Source organism: Pipistrellus hanaki, assembly GCF_964339955.1.
Source record: "Pipistrellus hanaki genome assembly, chromosome: 2".
Lineage (NCBI taxonomy): Eukaryota > Metazoa > Chordata > Mammalia > Chiroptera > Vespertilionidae > Pipistrellus > Pipistrellus hanaki.
The window spans coordinates 175,621,403-175,642,820 of NC_140504.1; the positions used below are offsets into that span (position 1 = coordinate 175,621,403).

Sequence of the window (21,418 nt, forward strand, 5' to 3'; positions counted from 1 at the left end):
AACCATGCAGGCCAGACGGGAATGGCAAGAAATATTCAAGGTGATGAATAGCAAGAACCTACGGCCAAAAATACTCTACCCAGCAAAGCTATCACTCAGAATCGAAGGTCAGATAAAGAGCTTCCCTAATAAAAAAAAAAAGCTAAAGTAGTTCATCACCGCCAAACCAGAATTATATGAATTGCTGAAGGGGGTTCTTTCAGAAGAGAAAGTAAATAAAGATAAAAATTATGAACAACAAATATGTAACTATCAACAAGTGAATCTAAAAACCTAGGAAATTAAAAAAAAATCTGATGAACAATATTAACTGTTGAATATAATAGAATCAGAGGTATGGAAGGGGAGTGAACTGACGATTCTTGGGGAAAAAGGGAGAGGGGGATGTGGGAAGAGACTGAACATAAACTGTGCACCTATGGATGAGGACAATGGGGGGTGGGGAAAGGGCAGAGGGTGGGGTGGGAACCTGGTGGAGGAGAGCAATGGAGAGGGGGGGAAGGAACATTTGTAATAATATGAACAATAAAAATTTATTTTAAAAAAGACCTGGGTAAGTCAAGGTCCTATTTGTTCCTCCATCCAAGCACATGGATAAAGATAAGAAATCAGTACTGACAACAGGACTTGGCCAGTGCCGTCGGGCTCAGCTGATAAGAATTAAAAGAATGTCCACGTGCCTTCTTAGGCGGCTCTCTACAGATAATAGAGAGATTTATATTCTGGGGGGGAAAAATTTTTTTAATCCTGCTTAGCCAATAGGAAAAAGAAAAGGAGCCCAAAACTGGTGATCTCTCTCTCTCACAGACTCCAAGAAGACTGTGAAATATCTAGGACCCAGGGGAATTCCAGCTGTCACCAGACTGCACTAGCGATGGCTGAGGAAACCCAGGGAGGGGGTCAGGGAGGCATTATTCATCATCAAGACACAATTTGGGACCAACAAGGGGAGGAATGCTTGCACTTTGTTGGAGCAAATTGAAGGAGCCTCTGACCGCAGACCTCTGCCCTCAGAGAAAACCCTACTGGGCTCCATTCCCTTCCTGCACCTGCCTAGGGTCACCCACACAGCCACACTGTTCCTTCTTTCCTGCAGCCTACTCTGCCCTCACTCTGCAGGGCCGGCTCCTTCCACAGTGTGAGGCAGATGTTGCCAGAGCTCCAAGTCTGAGAACAACTAGGCCGCAGCGAGCTCCAGAACGTAAACCTCTTTCCTCCGGCTCAGCCATTAGCTACAGGAAAGTGGAAACCCAAGCTCTGTCCTAGGACACTGCCGCTGCTCAGCATCATAGGTCAGTCAGTGGTTTAGAGTCAGACCCGGGTTGGCATCCCAACTCTGTTGCTATGCAGAAGCTCTCTAACCTCTCTGAGCCTCCATCCTCTGCCGGGAAATGACGTAATGACACCAGGGCTGCAAATCGGGCCCCAGGCACGGGGACGGCTGAACTGGTTGCTAAAACATCAAAATACTTCCCAATCGACTAGTGAACAGCTATTAGTAGCCCATGGGCCCTCTATCTCCCTAGCTTTTCTCCTATCTGCTTCCCTTGATCCAATAACCAAAATGTACCTCTTGGCAAAACAGAGGCATGCTAAGTCCTTTACCTAGCCCGAAGGCCAGGCATTAGGGTAGGGGTGTCGAACTCAATCAGAGAAGGGGCCAAAATCTAAAATCCAGCCTAAATCGCGGGCCGAATGGTTTACTGAACAGTCATAAACTGACAATGTCATAAACTGACAGCGGAGTGCAGTGATGACAGCGCGGTGCGGGCCACATTGCAAGGCCTGGTGGGCTGGATTTGGCCCGCGGGCCTTGTGTTTGACACATGTGCATTAGGGAATGCCATGCCTGGAGAAGGCTGTTAGATATTTTTAATTTCACCCCTGGCAGTGGTCATCTCTGGGACTGAGCTGATGCAGAAAAAGGACTTGGCAGAGAATCTGGTACATAGTGAAGCAGCTCAGTCAGTGTCAGCCGTTATTGCAGTAAACATCAAACCTAAAGAGCAGAGGCAGGAGCAGGGTCTCAGGTATTATAAGCAGGTGAAGATGCGTTGTAACTGGCAGCTCAGAAACAGTCACAGGCCATGGGTGGTCCTGCCCGGTTTAAGAGTCAGAGCAGGCTGAAACTGGTTTTGCTCAGTGGATAGAGCATCGGCCTGTGGACTGAAAGGTCCCCAGTTCGATTCCGGTCAAGGGCATGTGCCTTGGTTGCAGGCACATTCCCAGTAGGGGGTGTGCAAGAGGCAGCTTATCAATGATTCTCTCTCATCGATGTTTCTAACTCTCTACTCTCTCTTCCTCTCTCTCTCTCTAAAAAAAAAATAAATAAATAAAAATAAATAAATAAATAAAATATATATTTTAAAAATAGTAGTAAGAGTAGGACCAATATATCCTGCATCACCAGCTGTCCCTGCTTACCTGGGAGTCCCGGGTCCCACGCGAGATTCCAAGGCCAGGGTGTGGATGACAGGAGAAGCCACACACTGGCACCCAGGTCAGAAGCGCGTCTCCCTGTGTTCCCTGCTACCAGCCCCACTGCACTGCTGGGATCCCATGCCTCATTGGCTGAGACAGAGCAGCTGCTCCCAGGAGCCTGGACTGTGCCTTTCGAATGCCTTGGAGAATCAGTGAGTATTCCAAGACAAGGTCCCTTTCCATAAGGACTTGAAGGCAGTATATGTACTGGCTAGGATTGTAAGCTCTGGAGCCAGACTACTTGGGCTCCAGTCCCAGCTCTGCCCTAGCTGGTTTGGCTCCATGGAGAGGGTGTCAGCCTGTAGACGGAAGGATCCTGAGTTCCATTCTGGTCAAGGACACATACCCAGATTGTTGGCTAGGTCCCCAGTAGGGGATGTGCAGGACGCAGCCAATCAGTGATTCTCTCTCATCATTGATCTTTCGCTCTCTCCTCCCTTCTTCTTTGAAATCAATTTATGTAATATATAATATATATAGTAGCCAAAACCGGTTTGGCTCAGGGATAGAGCGTCGGTCTGCGGACTGAAGGGTCCCAGGTTCGATTCCAGTCAAGGGCATGTACATCGACTGGAGGTTGCAGGCATATCTCCAGTAGGGGGTGTGCAAGAGGCAGCTGGTCGGTGTTTCTCTCAAATCAATGTTTCTAGCTCTCTATCCCTTTCCCTTCCTCTCTGTAAAAAATCAATAAAATATATTTTAAAAATAAAAAATAAAAATATATAGTATATATAAAATATATATGTATAATATATATTTTTATTTATTTATTTATTTATTTTTTATTTTTACAGAGAGGAATAGAGATCTAGAAACCTCAATGAGAGAGAAACATCGAAGAGCTGCCTCCGGCACACCCCCTACTGGGGATGTGCCTGCAACCAAGGTACATGCCCTTGACCGGAATCGAACCTGGGACCCTTCAGTCCACAGGCCGATGCTCTATCCACCGAGCCAAACCGGTTAGGGCAATTAAAACAAATATTAAAAAAAAAATCCCAGCTATGAGCTTTACTAGCTATGTGAACTTGGGCTATTTGCTTAACTCCTCTGAGCCTCAATTTTCTCATCTGTCTAAGGGCAGTAATAATAGTGCCTGCTTCACAGAGTCCTTAGGAGGAAAAAACTAAGTAATCTGTATGAAGTGTTAGGATAACTCCTGACACGAAGGACACTCTCGGTTATGTTAGTTATTGTTAAGGAGCTCACAAGTGTAGCGGAACACTCAGATCCACGTCCACATAATTCTGTTTAGGGCGACAGTCCTAATCCGCCTTGCTAGTTGGAACTCTCTCCCTGCTCCTCGGGGACTCCGGGGCCCGAGTCCACCTTTTACAGACTGGGAGGCCCAGAGAGACAGAGAGAAGCATCGCGCCCATGGTCTGTGTAGCGGGTCATTGGCAAAGATGGGACCCAAGGAGTTTCAGATGCCACTTTCAGCATCCCCTCTGCCTCTCCCACTTCCCTAGGCCTTGGGGTAGGGCTGTCTGTGAGCAGGGGCGAGTTCTGGCCACCCCTAGGGTCCCCAGAGCCCAGAGCAGGGAGGTGCTCACCGGTCCCTGTGAGTCCCCCACCAAACAGGAATGTGGCTGCTAACCGGAGCCCCAGCTAGGGCTCTGTTGATGCCAAGGATTCAGAGAAAAGACAGCCTGCAGCCAGCAAAACGTGATCAAGGAGGAATGGAGAGAGAGAGAGGGAGAGGGAGAGGGAGAGGGAGAGAGAGAGAGAGAGAGAGAGAGAGAGAGAGAGAGAGAGAGAGAGAGAGAGAGAGAGATCACCACTGGTTGCCCCCAAGTGAGCCTGGACTGGGAGTTTCCGGGACCAGCCAGAGAAGCTTTCCCTCCACCCTCAGCCTGCAGCTCTTCCACCCCCCTAACGTCCCCGCCCGCCCCACCTGCAGCTCTATAGCCGCTCCCATTGGACCCACCCCAGACGCCTCGCCCCACTGTGACTGATGCCTAGAAATCCCTTCCCCGCACGTGGCCCAGCTGGAGGCTCTCTGCTCCCCATCCGCCCCAATTTAGGAAAAAGGGGTTCTTTCCCACAGCCTTGGATGGGGAGTTCTCAGCCGCCAGTGCAGTTGGGCGGCCCGGCCAGGCTTAGGGGGGACCCCCAAGTGCTGGGAAGCGGTGTTCCTGGAGCCTTGAAACCTTCCAGACCCGCTCAGTGTAAACCGCCCTGGGCTTGTGTCAACATCCGAGGCTGGAGCCTGGCGGCGGCTGGGGACCGGCTCCGACCCAGGGACGGGAAGACAGGACGGGAGGGTGGGGGTGCAGGGGGGTCTTTGGGCTGGGAAGAGGGATCCTTTGGGGGAAGACTCCCGGGAGGTCTTTGGTGCAGGAGGGGTGCGTGAGAATGAGGAAGGCTGTCAGGGCAGGGTTTGGGATTAGGGAGCCCACGTGGAGCCAGGGGTGCTTGGCCATTTGGACTGTGTTCTCCGCGCCCACCGCGCTCCGTCCAGCCCCACCGCGGGAGGGGATGCGTGCTGCAGGGGTGATGGTGAGCTGCTGACCGCCATCTGCCTCTCCCCTTCCCCATCCGCCCGGGGCGCCCTCCTCCAGGTCCGGGTGGGCCACGGAGGGGTCACATACTGTAACTCACCCCCTCTTCACCCACCCCCGCTGGGGCCCCAGGAAGGGAAGGTTTAGGAACTCCGCTGTGCTCTCCCGTTTCCATAGCAACCGTGCGGTTGGTTTTTTTGTTTTTTGTGTTTTTTTTTTTGCGAATCCGCTTCGATCATCCGCACCTTTCACCCCAGATTGTGGCCCGGGGTCTGAGCCTCGGGCGCGGTGAGGATGGGGCACAGCCCTCCCCCTCCTCGCGGCGCCCGGGAAGGTCAGCGCGGGCGGACGGGCAGCTCCAGCCGCGGGGCCTCGCCGGCCGCCCGGTCCCCACCTGAAGCCGCGCCTGCCACTCCGCCACTGCGCAGCCAATCACGCCCGCTCTGCACCGGGAGGCGGGGCTTATGCAAATCGGGCCGCCTCCGGGAGGCACCAGTGATTCCAGAGCTGGGAGGCGGCTTCGGCGCGGATCCCGGGGAGCCTGGCCGCCCACCCGCGAGCCAGTCTCGATCCCCGAGTCCAGCTGAGGCTCCGAGCCACCCGGCGACCCGGCGAGCGGCCTCAGGTAACGCGGGCGGGGCTGGGCGGAGGCCCTGGTCCCCTCCCCCTCCATTCTCCGCTCCCAATCCCGTTTCCTGCCCTCTCTGATTCATTTCCCTGGCCGCAGGTTCTGCCATAGGCGGCAGCGTCTGGAGGGAGGGGGGGACCCCTCTCCCCAAGTCCAGGCCCCATGGGTCCCAGGAAAGGAGGCAGAGCTGCTTCCTCATCCCCAGTTCAGGTAAAAACAACCACTGCTCTGGCCCCCAACACTCACACGCACACCTGGGGGTGCAGTGTTGTTGGCACCAACCTCCCTCCTTTGGAGACAGGTAGTCCACCCAGTCCCCTGACAACCGCCCACCTCCATGGATAACCTCCATCAGTAGCACCCAGCCCCACCAGCAGCTCAGCCCTCCTCCCCAAAACACCCAGCCTCCCGCCCCCTTTCTCTTCACAGCACTTTCAACAGTGCCTCCTCACCAAGGCCTCAGGGCGAGGCGGAGGCCCCATGTTTGCTCTTCTCCTCCTGGTTGGAGGCTGAACCAGGAACTCCAATCCCCAGCAGACCACCCCTACCTACCTGTCAGTCACTGCAACCGAGGTCCCAGCCTCCTCCATTCCCCTCACCCCTTACAGCCGAAGCACCAAGTCCTCTCGGTCTTCCTCTCAAATATCTATCTGTCCAGTTTGTACCCTCCCTGGCCTCCCCCTGAGTCCTGTCTTCCTGCTGCTCTGCGGGGACTGTGCCAAAGCTCCGTGAGGACCCTGTCGCTCCTTTTCCTAAGGTGGCCTGAACCTGGAGGGCAGGAGAGCTGGTTCAGATCTTGTCTGACTCAGGGCTGTCTGACTTTGGCCAAGTCACTTCCCTCGCTGACCCTGGTGAAGTGGGAAGGCGTCAGGACCGAGGGCGGACTGAATGAGATGATCTTGAATGGCCACCCAACAGTGACACACTCTGGTTCCATGGCTGATTAGGAGCAAACAGGACCCTCTCTCTCTCCCTGAACCATGGAGGTGTTTTAGAGAGGAGGCCTGAGCGGGAGGGGTGAGTTCTCAGTGAAGGAGGGACATTGCTTCTTACCAAGGCCTAGGTCAGGGCGACCCCCTCACCAGGCCTGGGCCCCTTTCTGCTGTTAGGAGGCCCTCCTAGACCAGCAGCCTACATGCATGGACAGCTCCAAGGTAGAGGTGGTCATCCTTTGTTTATCATCCCCTGCCTCTCATTAACAAGGAGAGAGAGAAGCTGCTGCTTCTATGGCTGCTGCTTGGAGAAGAGCAAATGAAGGAGAGGGAAGAGAGAAAAATCTCCTGACCAGGGAGCAGTTGTCACCATGGCAACCGTCTCAGCACCAGTTTCTCTGAAGCTGGGTGAGGGTGTGGGATTATTGCATCCCTCAGTCCCTCCCACCCTACTGCCATCTTCCCACCCGAAGCCCACAGCCCTGAGCTCTGCCCTCTGGAAGAGGCCTCTGGGCACAGGGAGCAGCAGCTTTGTGCGGGGCCCTGTGCCAGCTCCTCCGCAGCTGGAGGGCAGCCCGCAAGAGGTGAGCAGAGGAGCCTGTGCACGCAGCACCCACAGAACCAGCCCCAGTGCATTCTGGCCTTTGCCTCGCTGCTGACGGGCCCTACTTTACCCTGGGCGAACCCTTCCTATGGGCAGGCCTGGCTTCCATCGCCTCTGAAGTGGGTGTGATGGCAGAACACAGATAAAAGAGCCCGAGGCCGTTCTTCAGAGGAAGAGGTGGGTTGTGCCCGTCTCATGTAATCCCCCAAGGAGCATTCGGGAACATCGCTGGGTTCCAGGCACCACGCCCAGGTCTCCGCCGGGTGCTTAGGTGCAGTCCCAGAGGGACAGGGGGAGAATTCCGAGTGGGGCAGCTACCAGAGGGCCAACTCAGGAACCAAAGGAAAAGCACTTCTCTCACTCTCTGAGCTTCTCCAACGTGGACTGGGAGGGGGTACGCTCTTGGCCACGGAGCAAAAAGACCCGGAGAACGTTTTTCCGGCTCAGGCAAGGGTTTAATGCAAAGGCCTCGCCTACGTCAGGCTCCATCAGGTGACGGGCAGAGAGCTCATACTTGTGGGGCTCAACTCCCCCGCCTCACAGGGTCCCCTCATGGCCTCATGCTGCCCTCATGCTGCTGATTGTCCACCGTCCCCGTGCGGGGAGGCTGAGCATAAGGAAGTGGGCTGGAGCCAGGCCTACAGACGGATTAGAGCTGCGTGAGTCCAGGAGAGAAAGATATTAGCGGGGAAGAAAACAGCTAAGCCATAGGTGACGTAGGTTCTAAGGCTGTAAGAAGCTTGGTTTGAAAGGGGTATATAGTTGTGAGGAAAGGAATTGGAGGTGAGGCTAGACAGGTGGGCACCTTGGCACCAGATTCTAGAAGACACGTGGGCATGACCCCCAGCCTATATTGCAGTTCTGGGCGAAACCAGAGAAGACATTCCCTCGGAGGAGAGGAATCAGAAGAAAGGCACTTCTGGGGCAGTTGAGCCCATGGGTGTGGCTTGCCAAGCAGAGCCCCAGCTGGCTCTCAGCCCCCTTGGCTGTGCCCCTGGCCATGACTGAGGGGAGAGAAAGGACATAATGAAGTTTCCAGGAGCAAAGAAGGAACAATAGCCCAACCAGTGTGGCTCAGTGGTTGAGTGTCAACCTATGAACCAGGAGGCTCTGGTTCAATTCCCAGTCAGGGCACATGCCCAGGTTGCAGTCTCAATCCCCAGTGGGGGCTGTGTAGGAGGCAGCCAATCAGTGATTCTCTCTCATCATTGATATTTCTATCTCTTTCTCCCTCTCCCTTCCTGTCTGAAATCAATAAAAACATTTAAAGAAGAAGAAGAAGAAGAAGAAGAAGAAGAAGCAGCAACAATAAGACTTAGTGGCAAGTTGCACCTAGGGCAGAAGGAGAGGGAAAACTAAAGGTAACTGAGATGGCGTTCCCCCCCTGGGACAAGGGAAGGAAGGAGTGATGGAGAGAGGACAGCACAGGTTGAAGATGAGTCTGGCTGTAGATGTACTGGGTTGGAGGTGCTGGTGGGCCACTCCAAAGGGTATCAGATACTGTGACCTGGAGCTCAGTAAGATGGTCCCACTGAGGCTAAGAGGGAAGTCAGAGCTATGGTTTAACCAAAAAGGCAGGTAGGAGTGGAGAAGGCTTCTCTTGGAGAAGAGTAGCCATGATTTGGAGGGAGTGGTTCAGGCAGTAGCATGGGTTCAGCTTTGGTGCTCATCTGAGCTCTTCTCCTGACCTGCTGTGTCACTCAAGCTCGTTTTCTCCTCTCTCTGGGTTTTCACTAACATAAGGGGATCCATCTTAAAGGGCACTGCCAGTTTGGTCCTACCAATCTAAACGCAATAGAGGGGATAAGGAGAAAGGAGCTGAAGACATAGTCCTTGGTGGGCCTGGGACCAAATGGGGGCCAAGAACAGGCATGGCCCAGGAAACACAGTGTTGTGAGAGGGAGGAGAAAAGGGGGCAGACAGTGAGAGGCACACAGACACTGTGACACACACACACAGACAGTGCTCTCTGACAGACTTGGCAATCTCATACCTTGACATGCTCCCACCCACACCCTGCACCTGATGCAGACACTCAGACACATTCCACAGGAGACAGCGGAAGAGGCTCTGCCTCCCCCATCAGACACGTCCACCTATCGGTTCTTTAGCTTCCTTGACTCTACCCTGAGTCTTCAATGTACTTTGGACTTGAGGCGGGGGCAGCTGGGTTAGGAGCCTGCCTCCTTCCGCCCATGGTGCCCCAGAAGTGTCCTTGACTCTTGCCCCAGTGCAACCGTTTTGAACCTCACAATTCCAGGTTTCTGCAGGTGGCCTGCATCCCCTCCATGGCTTCTCCTGAGGGAATACAGGATGTCTCAGCCTCTGAGGGTGGTAGGTAGGGGAAGATGTAGCCACCCCAACTGCTCCTTGATCTTCCTCACTGCCCCTGGGAGGAATCTGAGGCCCAGAGATATCTTGTAACTAACCGGAGGTCAGGCAGCCAAGGAGGGGACATGGAACAGACCAACCTCTGTTGTTGGTGGTGCTCTCAGCAGGAAAGCTTAGAAGCCACACTGGCCTGGGGTGGGCTGTGAAAGGGGCATTCCTCTCTCTGGCCGGAGGGCTTCCTTTTCTAGAGTATCTTCATGGCAGGCTACCCGCCATTGGATCCTGGTGCCCTTCCAGACTCCACGCAGGCCCGTCACCTCCCAGGCCATGCCCTGGGGAACTCAAGCTCCGGAGGGACATTCCTCCCATGGAGTTCCGACAGGAGTGTCCGCCAGGGCCCCGTGGGCATCGCTGTGACCACGCTTCCGGAGAGGGTTGCTCTCTGCTCTGCAAACACTCCTCCTGGCCCAGGCTCCCCGAGGGCTCACGGTCCAGCTGAGGATGACTCTCCCTCTGCCCCAGACTTGCTTCTCAGCAACACCATCTCCGTCCACTCAAGCCCAAAGCGGAGCATCTGCCTACACTCCTCCGTCCCCCTCACATCCATTCAGCTCCCAAGTCCTGCCAGTGCCCGCTCCGGACCGTTCTCAGCCCATCCCCATCCCCTCACATTCCTTACCCTGGTGTCATCCTCTCTCATCTGAGCTATGCGGCAGGCCCCTCTCTGCTCTCCATACCTTCCCTGACCCGGGTCATCTGGCACACCGCAACCAAAGGAAAAATTCTGAAACACATTCCTTCCCCCTGGGTTCCCAGTTCAGGACTTGCCATACTGCAGGCATTCTGTAAGGGTGGTGGAAGGAATGCTATGTTCCTAGCTCTTGCTTTAAAACCCCTCCAGATAAAGGCTGACCTTCTTGACATGGATTGAAGGCCCATTTATAATCAGCTGCTACCTACCTCTTTGACCTAATTATGAATGGAAAGTTGGCTTGTGTCTGCTTCATCCCCATGACTAGCACAGGGCCTGGCACACAATCAGCCTCAATAAATGCCCAGGGAATGAACGAAGGAAAAGCAGAATCTAATCAGGGTCTTCAGTGCTACTAGCTAGGACTTCTATTTGTACAGAAGAAAGAGGGAGAGACGCTTGCTGCTGGGACGGCCTGGAAGGCCTTGAGGAAGCTGGGAGGTGGTACCAGGGGGACACAGGAGGAGCTGGCCTCCGGTCCCTGGTAGGAGAGGAGCCAGCAGAAGCAGGTAGGGCTGAGTGTGAAAGCTCTGAATGGCAAGGAGAGGACTGAGACTAGATTCTATGGGTGTGGGAGCTATGAGAGGTGTAAACAGGAGAAGAGAGGATGAAGGTTGTGGCATGCAGCACCTGTCAGTGAAAAGAGGGGAGCGGAGACCTGAAAGGCTAGAAATCCTGGAAACCTGCACCCAGTTTTTTGGGGGAGGGTTGGGGAGGGGCGGGGAGGGGCGGTAGGAGCTCCTGTGGGAAGGGACGTGGTGAAGGGTAGAGCCCAGGGGTAGGAAGATGGGCTTGGTGGTGGTGGTGGTGAGAGGAGGGACACCCACCAGCTGTGGAAGGAGGGATCTGGCAGTGGAAATGTGGGTTTGTTATGGGAGGGAGCTGTTGTAGAGACGGGGAACCCTGTTTTACGGGGACTTGGAGCACCGCCGCTTGCGCCTGTCCCCCAGGCCCCGCCATGGGGAAGACAAACAGCAAGCTGGCCCCGGAGGTGCTGGAGGACCTGGTCCAGAACACCGAGTTCAGCGAGCAGGAGCTGAAGCAGTGGTACAAAGGCTTCCTGAAGGACTGCCCCAGCGGCATCCTCAACCTCGAGGAGTTCCAGCAGCTCTACATCAAGGTGGGCGGACCCGGGGTGTGGGGGCGGGGCCAGACACCGGGGCGGGGCCAGACATCAGGGGGCGGGGCCATCACCGGGGCGGGGCCAGATACTGGGGGCGGGGCCAGAGACCCGGGGCGGACAGACGGATAGAGGCCAGGCAGTCGCAGCGCCCCAATTCCCTCCCTGCGCTCCCCCCTCAGTTCTTCCCCTACGGCGACGCCTCCAAGTTTGCGCAGCACGCTTTCCGCACCTTCGACAAGAACGGCGACGGCACCATCGACTTTCGGGAGTTCATCTGCGCCCTCTCGGTCACTTCGCGCGGCAGCTTCGAGCAGAAACTCAACTGGGCCTTCGAGATGTATGACCTGGACGGCGACGGGCGCATCACGCGCTTGGAGATGCTGGAGATCATCGAGGTGCGCTGGGGCGACCTGAGTGGCGGGGGTGTGCAGGGTGGCGCCCCCTGTCTTAGGTGCCAGGCCTGTCTCTGGCACCGCCCTCTCTAGCCAGCTCCTCTCTGCGCCCACCTCTCCCCCCACCCCGCTTCCCAGACCCCCTGGCATGGGTCGGGGGCGTGTTGTTGGATAGGCCTTGTGCTAAGTCCTTTACCCAACAACCCTAGAGGGTAGGTACTGTCAGAAACCCCATTTTACAGATGAGCAAGTGGTGGTTCATGATTCAAATCCAGGGAGTCTGACTCCGGAGCCCAAGTTCTCTTAGCTCGTTGTTCTTTCAACAAATGTGTGCTGAATGCCTGTCAGTGCCAGCGCTGCCCAGAGTTCCTGCTTCCATGGGAAGCGAGAGACTAGCTAGGAGACCTCTGCAGGAGCCCAGCCAGGACCGGATGGGAGTGACAGCCACGGAGGAGCAGTCAGTGGAAGTGGTTGGACATGGGATTCATTAATACTGCCAAATTAGGGCTGACGAGATTCACCGAAGGATTGGATGTGGGAATGAGAGGAGAGTCGAGTACAGTGCCAAGGTTTTTGAACAACTACTAGACGAATGAATTAGCTATTTCCTGAGACAGGAAATGAATGCCTGCGGAGGAGCAGGTTGACAGGGAAGAGTTGGGTTTTAGACATGTTAGTGTGAGATGCTCACTCAATAGCCAGTCTTAACCATCCTACATCACATCACCTTCCAGCATCCTCACCATTTCCCAGGGTTCTCCCTGCCCACTCCCAACCCCCCTCCACTCACCCCCGGTCCTCCCGCCCCCTGCTCCTCACCAGGCTATCTACAAGATGGTGGGCACCGTGATCATGATGCGCATGAACCAGGACGGGCTCACGCCCCAGCAGCGTGTGGACAAGATCTTCAAGAAGATGGACCAGGACAAGGATGACCAGATTACGCTGGAGGAGTTCAAGGAGGCAGCCAAGAGCGACCCCTCCATTGTGCTGCTGCTGCAGTGTGACATGCAGAAGTAGAGAGCCAAGGCTGGTGAGGGGCAGGGCCCTGGCCAGGAGGAGCGTGGCCACCTCCCAACCCCGTGATCTCTCTGGCTGGCCCTTCCCTAGCGGGAGAGTACTCTAGCCTCACTCTCTGGCCCACCCACCCCTCTGCCCAGGCCCTTGCTCCCCTCAGTCAAGATCTTTGGGGGACCACTTCACCCTGGAAAAGAGAGATCCTCAGGTAGCCTGTGGTCTTGGCCCAGAACCAACATCCACTGGGCAAAGGGGAGTTAGCCTTTGCCCCTACGGGCAGGGTTAAGGAGGGAGGCTGGGGTTCTGCTTTGAAAGTCCGTTCTTCCTGGGATTATATTTTATAAGATGTGATTCCACTTACACCCAGTGAAAGGGCCAAATTGGGTCAGTTCATTATTAAAGACCCAGATCCCTTAAAGGAGGTCTCTGCCCTGTTCCCTCCCCCTCTCCCCGGCCCTTTTGGCTCCTGTCTTTGGAGCGTTCATCCAGCCCTTTCTTCAGCTAACAGTTACTGAACACCTGTTCAATGTCAGGCACCTCCGAGTGCTAAGGATATGGCAGTCTACAAGGCACATCCTGTGCCCTCCGGAAGCTCACACAGGCAGGCGGACTTCCGGTGGTCAGAGACGTGGAACACAGCTGAGCATGGGGTGGGTGAGGCAGGTTAGTCAGAGAGGAACTGTTAAACCTTTCCACTCCGTTCCGTGCAGAGCCGCAGAAGGACAAATGAAGTGTTTGGAAGTCTGGGAACATGTACGTGGAAGTTTTAAGGGAAGTTGAAATTTATGCAATACCTCCCTATATTTTTAGTACCCTTCAAAGGAGCTAACGTAATTTTATTAGTGTAGGGTATTAAAGCATACTTTATATTACTTGATTTCTTATAAAACAATCAAATGAATACAGAAATGCTCATTTTCATGGGGAAAAAGAGCTGAGAGAGGAAAAAAAAAAAAAAAAAAAAGAGGGAAATACCACCACACTCACCAGAAAACACTTTTTCTTATCAAGCTAAATCCTGAGCTGTTGCCGTCAACAGCTTCTTCTGCTTCCGTTTTACCGATCTTATTCAATTCAGTGAGCAATTCTGTTGTATACTTACTCTGGTCAGGTGCTGCCTCAGAAACAGAAAAACAAGGTTCACTGAGAGTGAGACTGTGTATTTCCCACGTCTTGGTAGTTCCTTTCTGGATTCGGTCTGGTTTCAAGGATGGCATGTTCTTTCACTGCTACAGAGGTGGCAGGAGCTAGCGGAGGAGGCCCCCCTGGCCTCTGTTTAGGCGCCAGGCTGCATTTATGGACCAAATGCTTAAAAATGTGCTTGCTGGGCATGCTCCCCTGGAAAAGCTTGTTCTAACCCCAAATCCCAAATCAGGCAGGCAACTCATCATCTCCCAAGGGCACTGGCTTTGCTTTCCAATGTCGGCTCTCCGGTTTTGGATCCGTGAGCTATACCGCTGCATGCTTTGACAGCTGGAGAATTCATCTCGCTTCTTTAGGTCTTTCACTTTATTTTCTCCTATACTTGTGATCAGAAACTGGCTTTCCTGTGCAGTGACAGTTGATTTCCTCTTGAGCTGCTGGTGAGAACAGTCTCGTACACGGGTGCTATCAGCCCAGGGTGAGGACAGGGAATGGCTGCTGAGTTGGGGGTGCAGATTGTACCTGCAGAGAATCAGGGAAGCTTGTCTCTTACTTCGGAGGGTTCACCGGTCCTCTCTCTCTGCAGGAGGAAGCTCTGGGGATGTGGACCTTTGGTCCAAAACTCTGCGGGACCTTCCTACCGGCTGCTCTTGGAGGGAGCAAGGCCACTGGGTTGCCACCTCTTTCTGTCCTGCCTGTGACCTGCCTATTGTCAAGGCTAGGGATTCACATCCTCGGGCAGTAACCAGTAGGCTTTTATCCAGTAATGCCTCAAAGGATGTTCCATTGCTCTCAGGAGCTGGCCATTCGATGTATCTTGCGCTGTCAGTCAGCACCCCAGATACTCAATAGCCTGGCTCAGCTGACACTTCCAATGGAAGGCTTTTTACAAAGTGGGGTTCCCATCCCCCAAACGTTGAATCCAACTCAACTCCCCATCACACGGAACTTCATGGCTTTCCAAGGCTTGCCATCTGCCCCATCTTACTCTACGCTCACAGCCTAGGGAAATGGGGATTTCATTTCCGATTTCCTTTCTCCGGACTTGGAGACCGAGGCTGAGAAGGGGAGTCTCTTGAGCAAACACGCAGAGTCAGGAGGTGGCACAGCGCCAAGACTTGAACCCAAGACTCAAAGCAGGTTCTTCCCTCCAGAGTCTCTCCCCTACGCATTTATCTGGCTCTGGGTTGTACAGAGGTTGACTGTGGGGCAAGCTAAGTTAGTCGGGCCTTTTACAAGCTTCCTGCTAAGAGGATCCTGACGCTGTGGTCTTCCAAAAAGAAACAGGAGCTTGGTTGAAGTCCCCACATTTTCGAGCTTCTTGTTTTCTGTTCTGGGCAGCTCTGCTAGCAAATCAATGCTGTCCTAGGAGGGCTCTGACTCGGAACCCTGGAAGCATCTTGCACTGTCTCTAGCATCAACTTCCTTCCTTGCTTTGGTTTTTCCCCAGCAAGTCCTACCTGTGAGGGCAAGTTTGATCATGCCACACTTTTGGACACATATCCCTGGCTGATATTTGCTGGTGAGGCCAAAGACCCAGCAGTGCAGAATACATAATGCCAGGCCAGGGACCGGGAGCACCATCTTGCTAATGGGAGGAGCCACAGACAGGCCAGGCCTTGCTCCCACATGCTCCTGACGTCCCAAGGACGCTGCTTGGGAGCTCCCGTGGTGGAGCCCTGGCCCTGCGTGAGAGGACAGACAGTCCTCTCATCTCTGCCCCAGCCGAGCGGGACTTGTCCCGGAGCACAGGGTTAGCAGAGATTGAAGTATGACTCACATAGACTCACAAATATACAGACAGTTACAGCATTGATATGTCCAGACTCTCCTTTGAAGTTCTGTATCTTCTTGCAGCAACTCTGAACTGCACGATTCCAAATCTATCTTCTAACTGTATTCTGTCCTCATTCAATCTTCGGTCCAACTGACGAGCTCCTTCTTATCTCTATAAAAATCATCACCAAGGGCTACTTCAGATGGCCACTCCAGTCAGGATTACATAACCTACCTTAAATCAAAAATTAAGGAAAAGGAAGCCCATAAGCAAAGGCACTTTATCTTTTTCTGACAATGGCAGAGTCCCTAGAGGTAGAAATGCATTGAGAGAGAGAGAGAGAGAGAGAGAGAGAGAGAGAGAGAGAGAGAGAGAGAGAGAGGAGGGGAGAATACCTGGGGTTTCTAGGCAAGGTAGTAAGCTGACACTGTACATTTTTATGCAGAAATTTACTAAAGCAGCAAACATTTCCTGAAGACCCACCCTGGGTGAGGCTTCGTGCTGACTTTAGAGATCACTTTGGGGGCAAGAATTTATTTTCTACATATTTTATTCATCAGTGTTGAAAAAAAATTCAAATCCTGCAATTGAGAAGTATCAGAAAAATATGGGCTTTTTCTCTGTGAGATTTTCAGGGTTTTCTTGTCCCTGTGCCAGAGTGTGGGGGCAGGACCGGGCCTCCCAGGGTGTCTGGCCCTTCCTGTTGGCAGAGGCTCTGGGAGTGTGGAGGCCTGGGGCAGGAGGTGGGGGTGGTGGCACAGGGGTGCTCCCAACTCCTTCACCGCTCTGGCCCGGCCCCCTATGGATGTGCTGCTCCTGGCTGTGCCCACAGTGACTGTCCTCTCTGTGCAAACCCTGTGCTGTGGTGCGTGTGTATTCTCACTGACCGTGAATAAAAGGTGTGACTGTGCCAAGGGCTCCTTCCTGCTCTTCTCTAAGCCGGGATGGTGCTGGGGTGGGGGGAAGGGGGAGCTCACACCATGGGAATACCTCAGCAACTGCTCAGGCTGAGGTCCCTATTCCAGCGAGGGTGCGGGTAACATGAAACAGAGACCCACTTCATGGCTCAAAGAAAGGAGTGAGCAGGTTACAAGGGACCCTAAAGATGGAAAATCAAGAATGACCGGGACTTCGTGAACTAGAACTAAGAATGGGCCTCTCTCTTTTCTCTAGGTCTCACAGGTTTTTTGTGTGTGTGTGTTTTTTTTAATTTAATTTAATTTTATTTTTTATTAAATTATTATCTGTGTACATATTTTAACATTGCTCCCCCTCCCATACATACCCTCCCTTCCCAGAGTGGCCCCACAGGTTCTTATCCCCTTGGCAATATTTGCATCTTTTTCTTTTCTTTTTAAAAAATATATTTTATTGATTTTTTACAGAGAGGAAGGGAGAGGGATAGAGGGTTAGAAACAGCTATGAGAGAGAACCATCAACCAGCTGCCTCCTGCATACCCCCCACTGGGGATATGCCCGCAACCAAGCTACATGCCCTTGACCGGAATCGAACCTGGGACCCTTGTGTCTGAAGGCCGACGCTCTATCCACTGAGCCAAATCAGTTAAGGCTGCATCTTTTTCTTGGTTTCTCTCCAGACTTCCTGGGTTTCCCTACACACGGTGGCTGCATCTCTCTATCAACACTTGCCAGTGATGACAATGCCCCTCTGTGTCTCAAGCAAAAGAATCTGATCGGTTCAGCTTAGCTTTTGGTGGGACCCCTTGGTCCAATCACCTATGGCCAGACCAGGTGCTGATCTGTGGGGTCTTTAGGCAGAGCAGTCCCCCCGCAGAAGGAAGCTAGTGGCAACAGGTAGTGGGGCTCAGCTTCTCCCTCTGCCCAGTGGAAGGCATCATTAAAGCCCGAATGAGCAGAGAGAGGGCAGTGGGGAGAGAGGCTATAGGCTATGAGCCAGGATCATAATGGTCCATGTGGTGCACTGTGTACTCATTAGGAGGAGGGATCCCCTCTGAGTGGAAACATCCCTATGAGGATGCAGCCAGACCATGGGGGCACCTTCGGGCTAATTGGGAAAATACACCCCTTCTGAACAGACACAGCCTTGTCCTGCCATATGCAGTTGACACGTGGAGTGTGGTCAGAGCATTGAGTAGAGCAGTGTTTCCCAAACTTCTCTCATGATGAGAATCACCTGGTGGAGTTGTTAAAATACAGATTCCTGAATCCCAACTAAGAAGTGCTAAACTAGAATTTTTGGGAACATATGGGTAAAATTGTATACTTAACTAGTGCTCTAAGCTTTCATGCACAATTGTTAAGTACTGTATACAATTTTACCTATATGTTCCCAAAAATTCTAGTTTAGCACTTCTTAGTTGGGATTCAGGATTCTGTATTTTAACAACTCCACCAGGTGATTCTCATCATAAGAGAAATTTGGGAAACACTGGAGTAGAACATAACTTTTTTTTTTTTTAATATATTTTATTGATTTTTTTACAGAGAGGAAGGGAGAGAGATAGAGAGCTAGAAACGTCGATGAGAGAGAAACATCGACCAGCCGCCTCTTGCACACTCCCTACTGGGGATGTGCCCGCAACCAATGTACATGCTCTTGACCGGAATCGAACCTGGGACCTTTCAGTCCGCAGACCGAGGCTCTATCCACTGAGCCAAACCGGTTTTGGCATAACTTGTTTGTTATAGCATCCACAGGAGCCCCGCCCAAAGCCCTGAGACCCCCTACGCTGACCCGGATGTGGTAAGGATTGGGGATGGGAGTTGGTGGTGAAGGGTTCCTCTCAGAAGACCCCTCAATAGTCAGGGAGGCGCTGTTCCCTGCCTGGGGTTGGGGACAGTGGCAGCCGCGGGGGGCCTGCTTCCTTCTGAAATGCTCAATTGCTTTCACAAGGGCTTTCTCAAGGACGCTCGCAGGGGGCCAGCTGCCTTGGCAGGAAGCAATTAGGACGGAGGAAGGAGGCTGACCTGGCCTCAGGGCAACCGTGAACCTAAGGAGGTGACTCAGAAGTCTGAGAGCTGGGGCCGAGTTCCTGGCTGAAGCCACACGGGGGGATGGGGAGTCCCGCCTCCTTCCTGTCTGGGAGTGCACAGGCCCTGGATTACCATCTCCGTAAAACGTCCCCTAAACCCTCATCATCGCTAGCCCAGGTGAGTCCACCTCCTGCTCTCAGGCTTGCTCTCCGCACCATCTGCCTGCCCCGAAGAAACCAGAGTGATCTCCCGAAACCACACATCTGACCATGTCAGCTCCTCAGAAGTCTCTCCCTGCCCTCAGTATCGACCTCCCTCTGGTGTGGCTCAGCTGTTGAGCATCCACCCAGGAACCAAGATGTCACCTGTTTCATTCCTGGTCAGAGCACATGCCTGGGTTGTGGGCTTGATCCACAGTAGGGGATGTGCAGGAGGCAGCAGAATGTCTCTCTCCATCCTTCTCCCTTCCTCTCTCTCTAAAAATCAATAAAAAACATTAAAAAACAAAACAGAGCCGGTACCGGTTTGGCTCAGTGGATAGAGCGTCGGCCTGCGGACTAAGAGGTCCCAGGTTCGATTCCGGTCAAGGGCATGTACCTTGGTTGTGGGCACATTCCTTGTGGGGGCTGTGCAGGAGGCAGCTGATTGATGATTCTCTCTCATCGATGTTTCTAACTCTCTATCCCTCTCTCTTCCTCTCTGTGAAAAATCAATAAAATATATATTTAAAAACAAACAAACAAAAAAAAAACAGAACACAAATCGGCCGAAACTGGTTTGGCTCAGTAGATAAAGTGTCGGCCTGCAGACTGAAGGGTCCCAGGTTCGATTCCGGTCAAGGGCACGTACATTGGTTGCGGGCACATCCCCAGTGGGGGGTGTGCAGGAGGCAACTGATTGATGTTTCTCTCTCATTGATGTTTCTAGCTCTCTATCCCTCTCCCTTCCTTTCTGTAAAAAAATCAATAAAAATATATTTAAAAAAACAAACAAACACAAATCTGTAGCCACCTTTTTAGGGAGGCATTTGTTGAAGAGAGGGGGAGAATATGGACATTTAGAGATGGGCACTTTAGCCAGAGCCTCACCTGGGACTTGAGAAACTGCCAGGACCGAGGTGGCTCCCTCTTGGGCAGCATGGCTCCTCCTTTGTAGGCTCTCTCCTCCCTTCTGCACACCTTCTCCCATCTTATCTGCTGACCGCTCACGCTGCTCACGGCTCACTGAGGCTCAAGCAGGTCTCTTGGAAGCCAACTGCATTTCCCAGCATCCTCGGCTTCCATGCTTGACTTTCCAGCCCCTGTTTCCCAATTCCAAATTCTTGAAAAAGAGGAATCTGGCCCAGATCAACTTTTCAACCCAGACCACACAGGTCAAAGTTCACTGGACAGCATGGGGATGGCTCACCTTTGGGTCAGGTGCTCACTCCCACCCAAGTAACCACCTGTATGACCTCCTAAGTGATTTATTCCTCCTCTTTCTCCCCCTCCTCCTCTTCCTCCTCTTTCTCCTTCTCCTCCATGAGGCACCTGAGAATAATTGACCCCTTCCTAGAGTTTCATTATTTATTGTTGTGTAACAAGCCCACCAAAACTTAGTGCTTAAAACAACAATTTATTTTATGTCTCTGTGGGCTCAACTGGGAGGTTTTCCTGCTTCATGGCTGGGGCCACTCATCCAGCAGCATCTCACTGGAGCTGAGCTGGAGCTGAAACAGCTCAGATGGCCCACTCATATGTCTGGCAATTGATGCTGACAGTCTCGGGGAAACTACTGTTCTCCTGGCTGCTTCTCCTCCAGGCCGCCCTGCCTCGCCATGCGGACTTTCCTGCAGGACAGTCCAGACTTCTGTACCTCGTATTGGCTCCTGAGAGGGCAAACATGGAATCTGCAAGGCCTCTGAAGGCTTACGCTTGGGAACTGTACAACATCACGTCTACAGCATCAGTCAGAGCAAGACCCCGGGTCAACTCAGATTCCGCACCCCTCCGGATGGAAGAAATGTCCAAGTCACATTGCCAAAGGGCAGGCAGGATGGGAGACTTTGGCCTCATCCCTGGAAACAATCTACCAAGCCTTGAGTAGGGCAAGTGAACACATACCTCCCTGAGCCTAAAACTTTGTGTTGCTATCATTTCCCCCTTTCCTGCCACACAGAGCTTGGTTAGCTCCTCCCAGGATGGCAGAGTCTGTCCAGGTCCCTCCATTCTGTACCCCGTCCCAGGCAGACACCCTCCAGGCCACACCAGTATTTTTTCCTGCTGCTTCCACCCACCTGCGCACACGTCTAGGCTCACCGTGAAACTCCAGGATGGCGTTTCAGGATTCTTTGATTCCAACACCTTCCAACGTCTTCCACCCACCCTCCATCCAGCCCCTTCATAGCCCTTCACTAATCAACCCACGCTGGGTAGGTGGGGCCTGGGAGTGCGCGCCCCCTGCTGGCGATTGAGGGCCCAGCAAGAACTCGGGTCTTGAGAGAGAATCCCTGGGAGTCTCAGATCTGGGCCCCCGCAGGCAGAGAGCCCGGTCCCTTCTGCCCCATGGGGAAGAGCTGCCGGGCTGGGTCTGCCCCGTGCGCCCGGCCAGACGGAGCTGTGCACCCACTGCCTCCCCGCTCCCCGCGGAACGGACTAGGGTTCGAGGGAAGGGGGCGCCGCTCAGGGGGCCCCGGGGTCCTTGCCACGGAGGGGGAGACAGGGTTAGCTTGGGGGCGGGGGACAGCTAGCTTTTCTTTCTTTTCCTTTTTTTTTTTTTTCCTTTGGGACCCATCATCCTGGGAA

At 53.3% G+C, this 21,418-nt stretch overlaps 1 protein-coding gene across 5 annotated transcripts; it reads left to right on the forward strand.

Moving 5' to 3' along the window:
- Positions 1-5,445: 5,445 nt before the first annotated feature.
- HPCAL4 (hippocalcin like 4) lies at positions 5,446-16,590 on the forward strand. 5 transcript variants are annotated; one of them, XM_084874737.1, is made up of 5 exons: positions 5,456-5,607; positions 8,417-8,507; positions 11,179-11,348; positions 11,531-11,746; positions 12,566-16,590. In XM_084874737.1, exons 3-5 carry the CDS (start codon positions 11,187-11,189, stop codon positions 12,761-12,763), a joined length of 576 nt encoding a protein of 191 aa, XP_084730863.1. In that variant the 5' UTR covers positions 5,456-5,607; positions 8,417-8,507; positions 11,179-11,186; the 3' UTR covers positions 12,764-16,590. The 5 variants fall into 5 exon arrangements, with proteins under 5 accessions (XP_084730866.1, XP_084730863.1, XP_084730865.1 ...); XM_084874739.1 differs by having other exon boundaries at positions 5,461-5,607; positions 8,426-8,507; XM_084874736.1 differs by having other exon boundaries at positions 5,487-5,607; positions 8,420-8,507.
- The last annotated feature ends 4,828 nt before the right edge of the window (positions 16,591-21,418 follow it).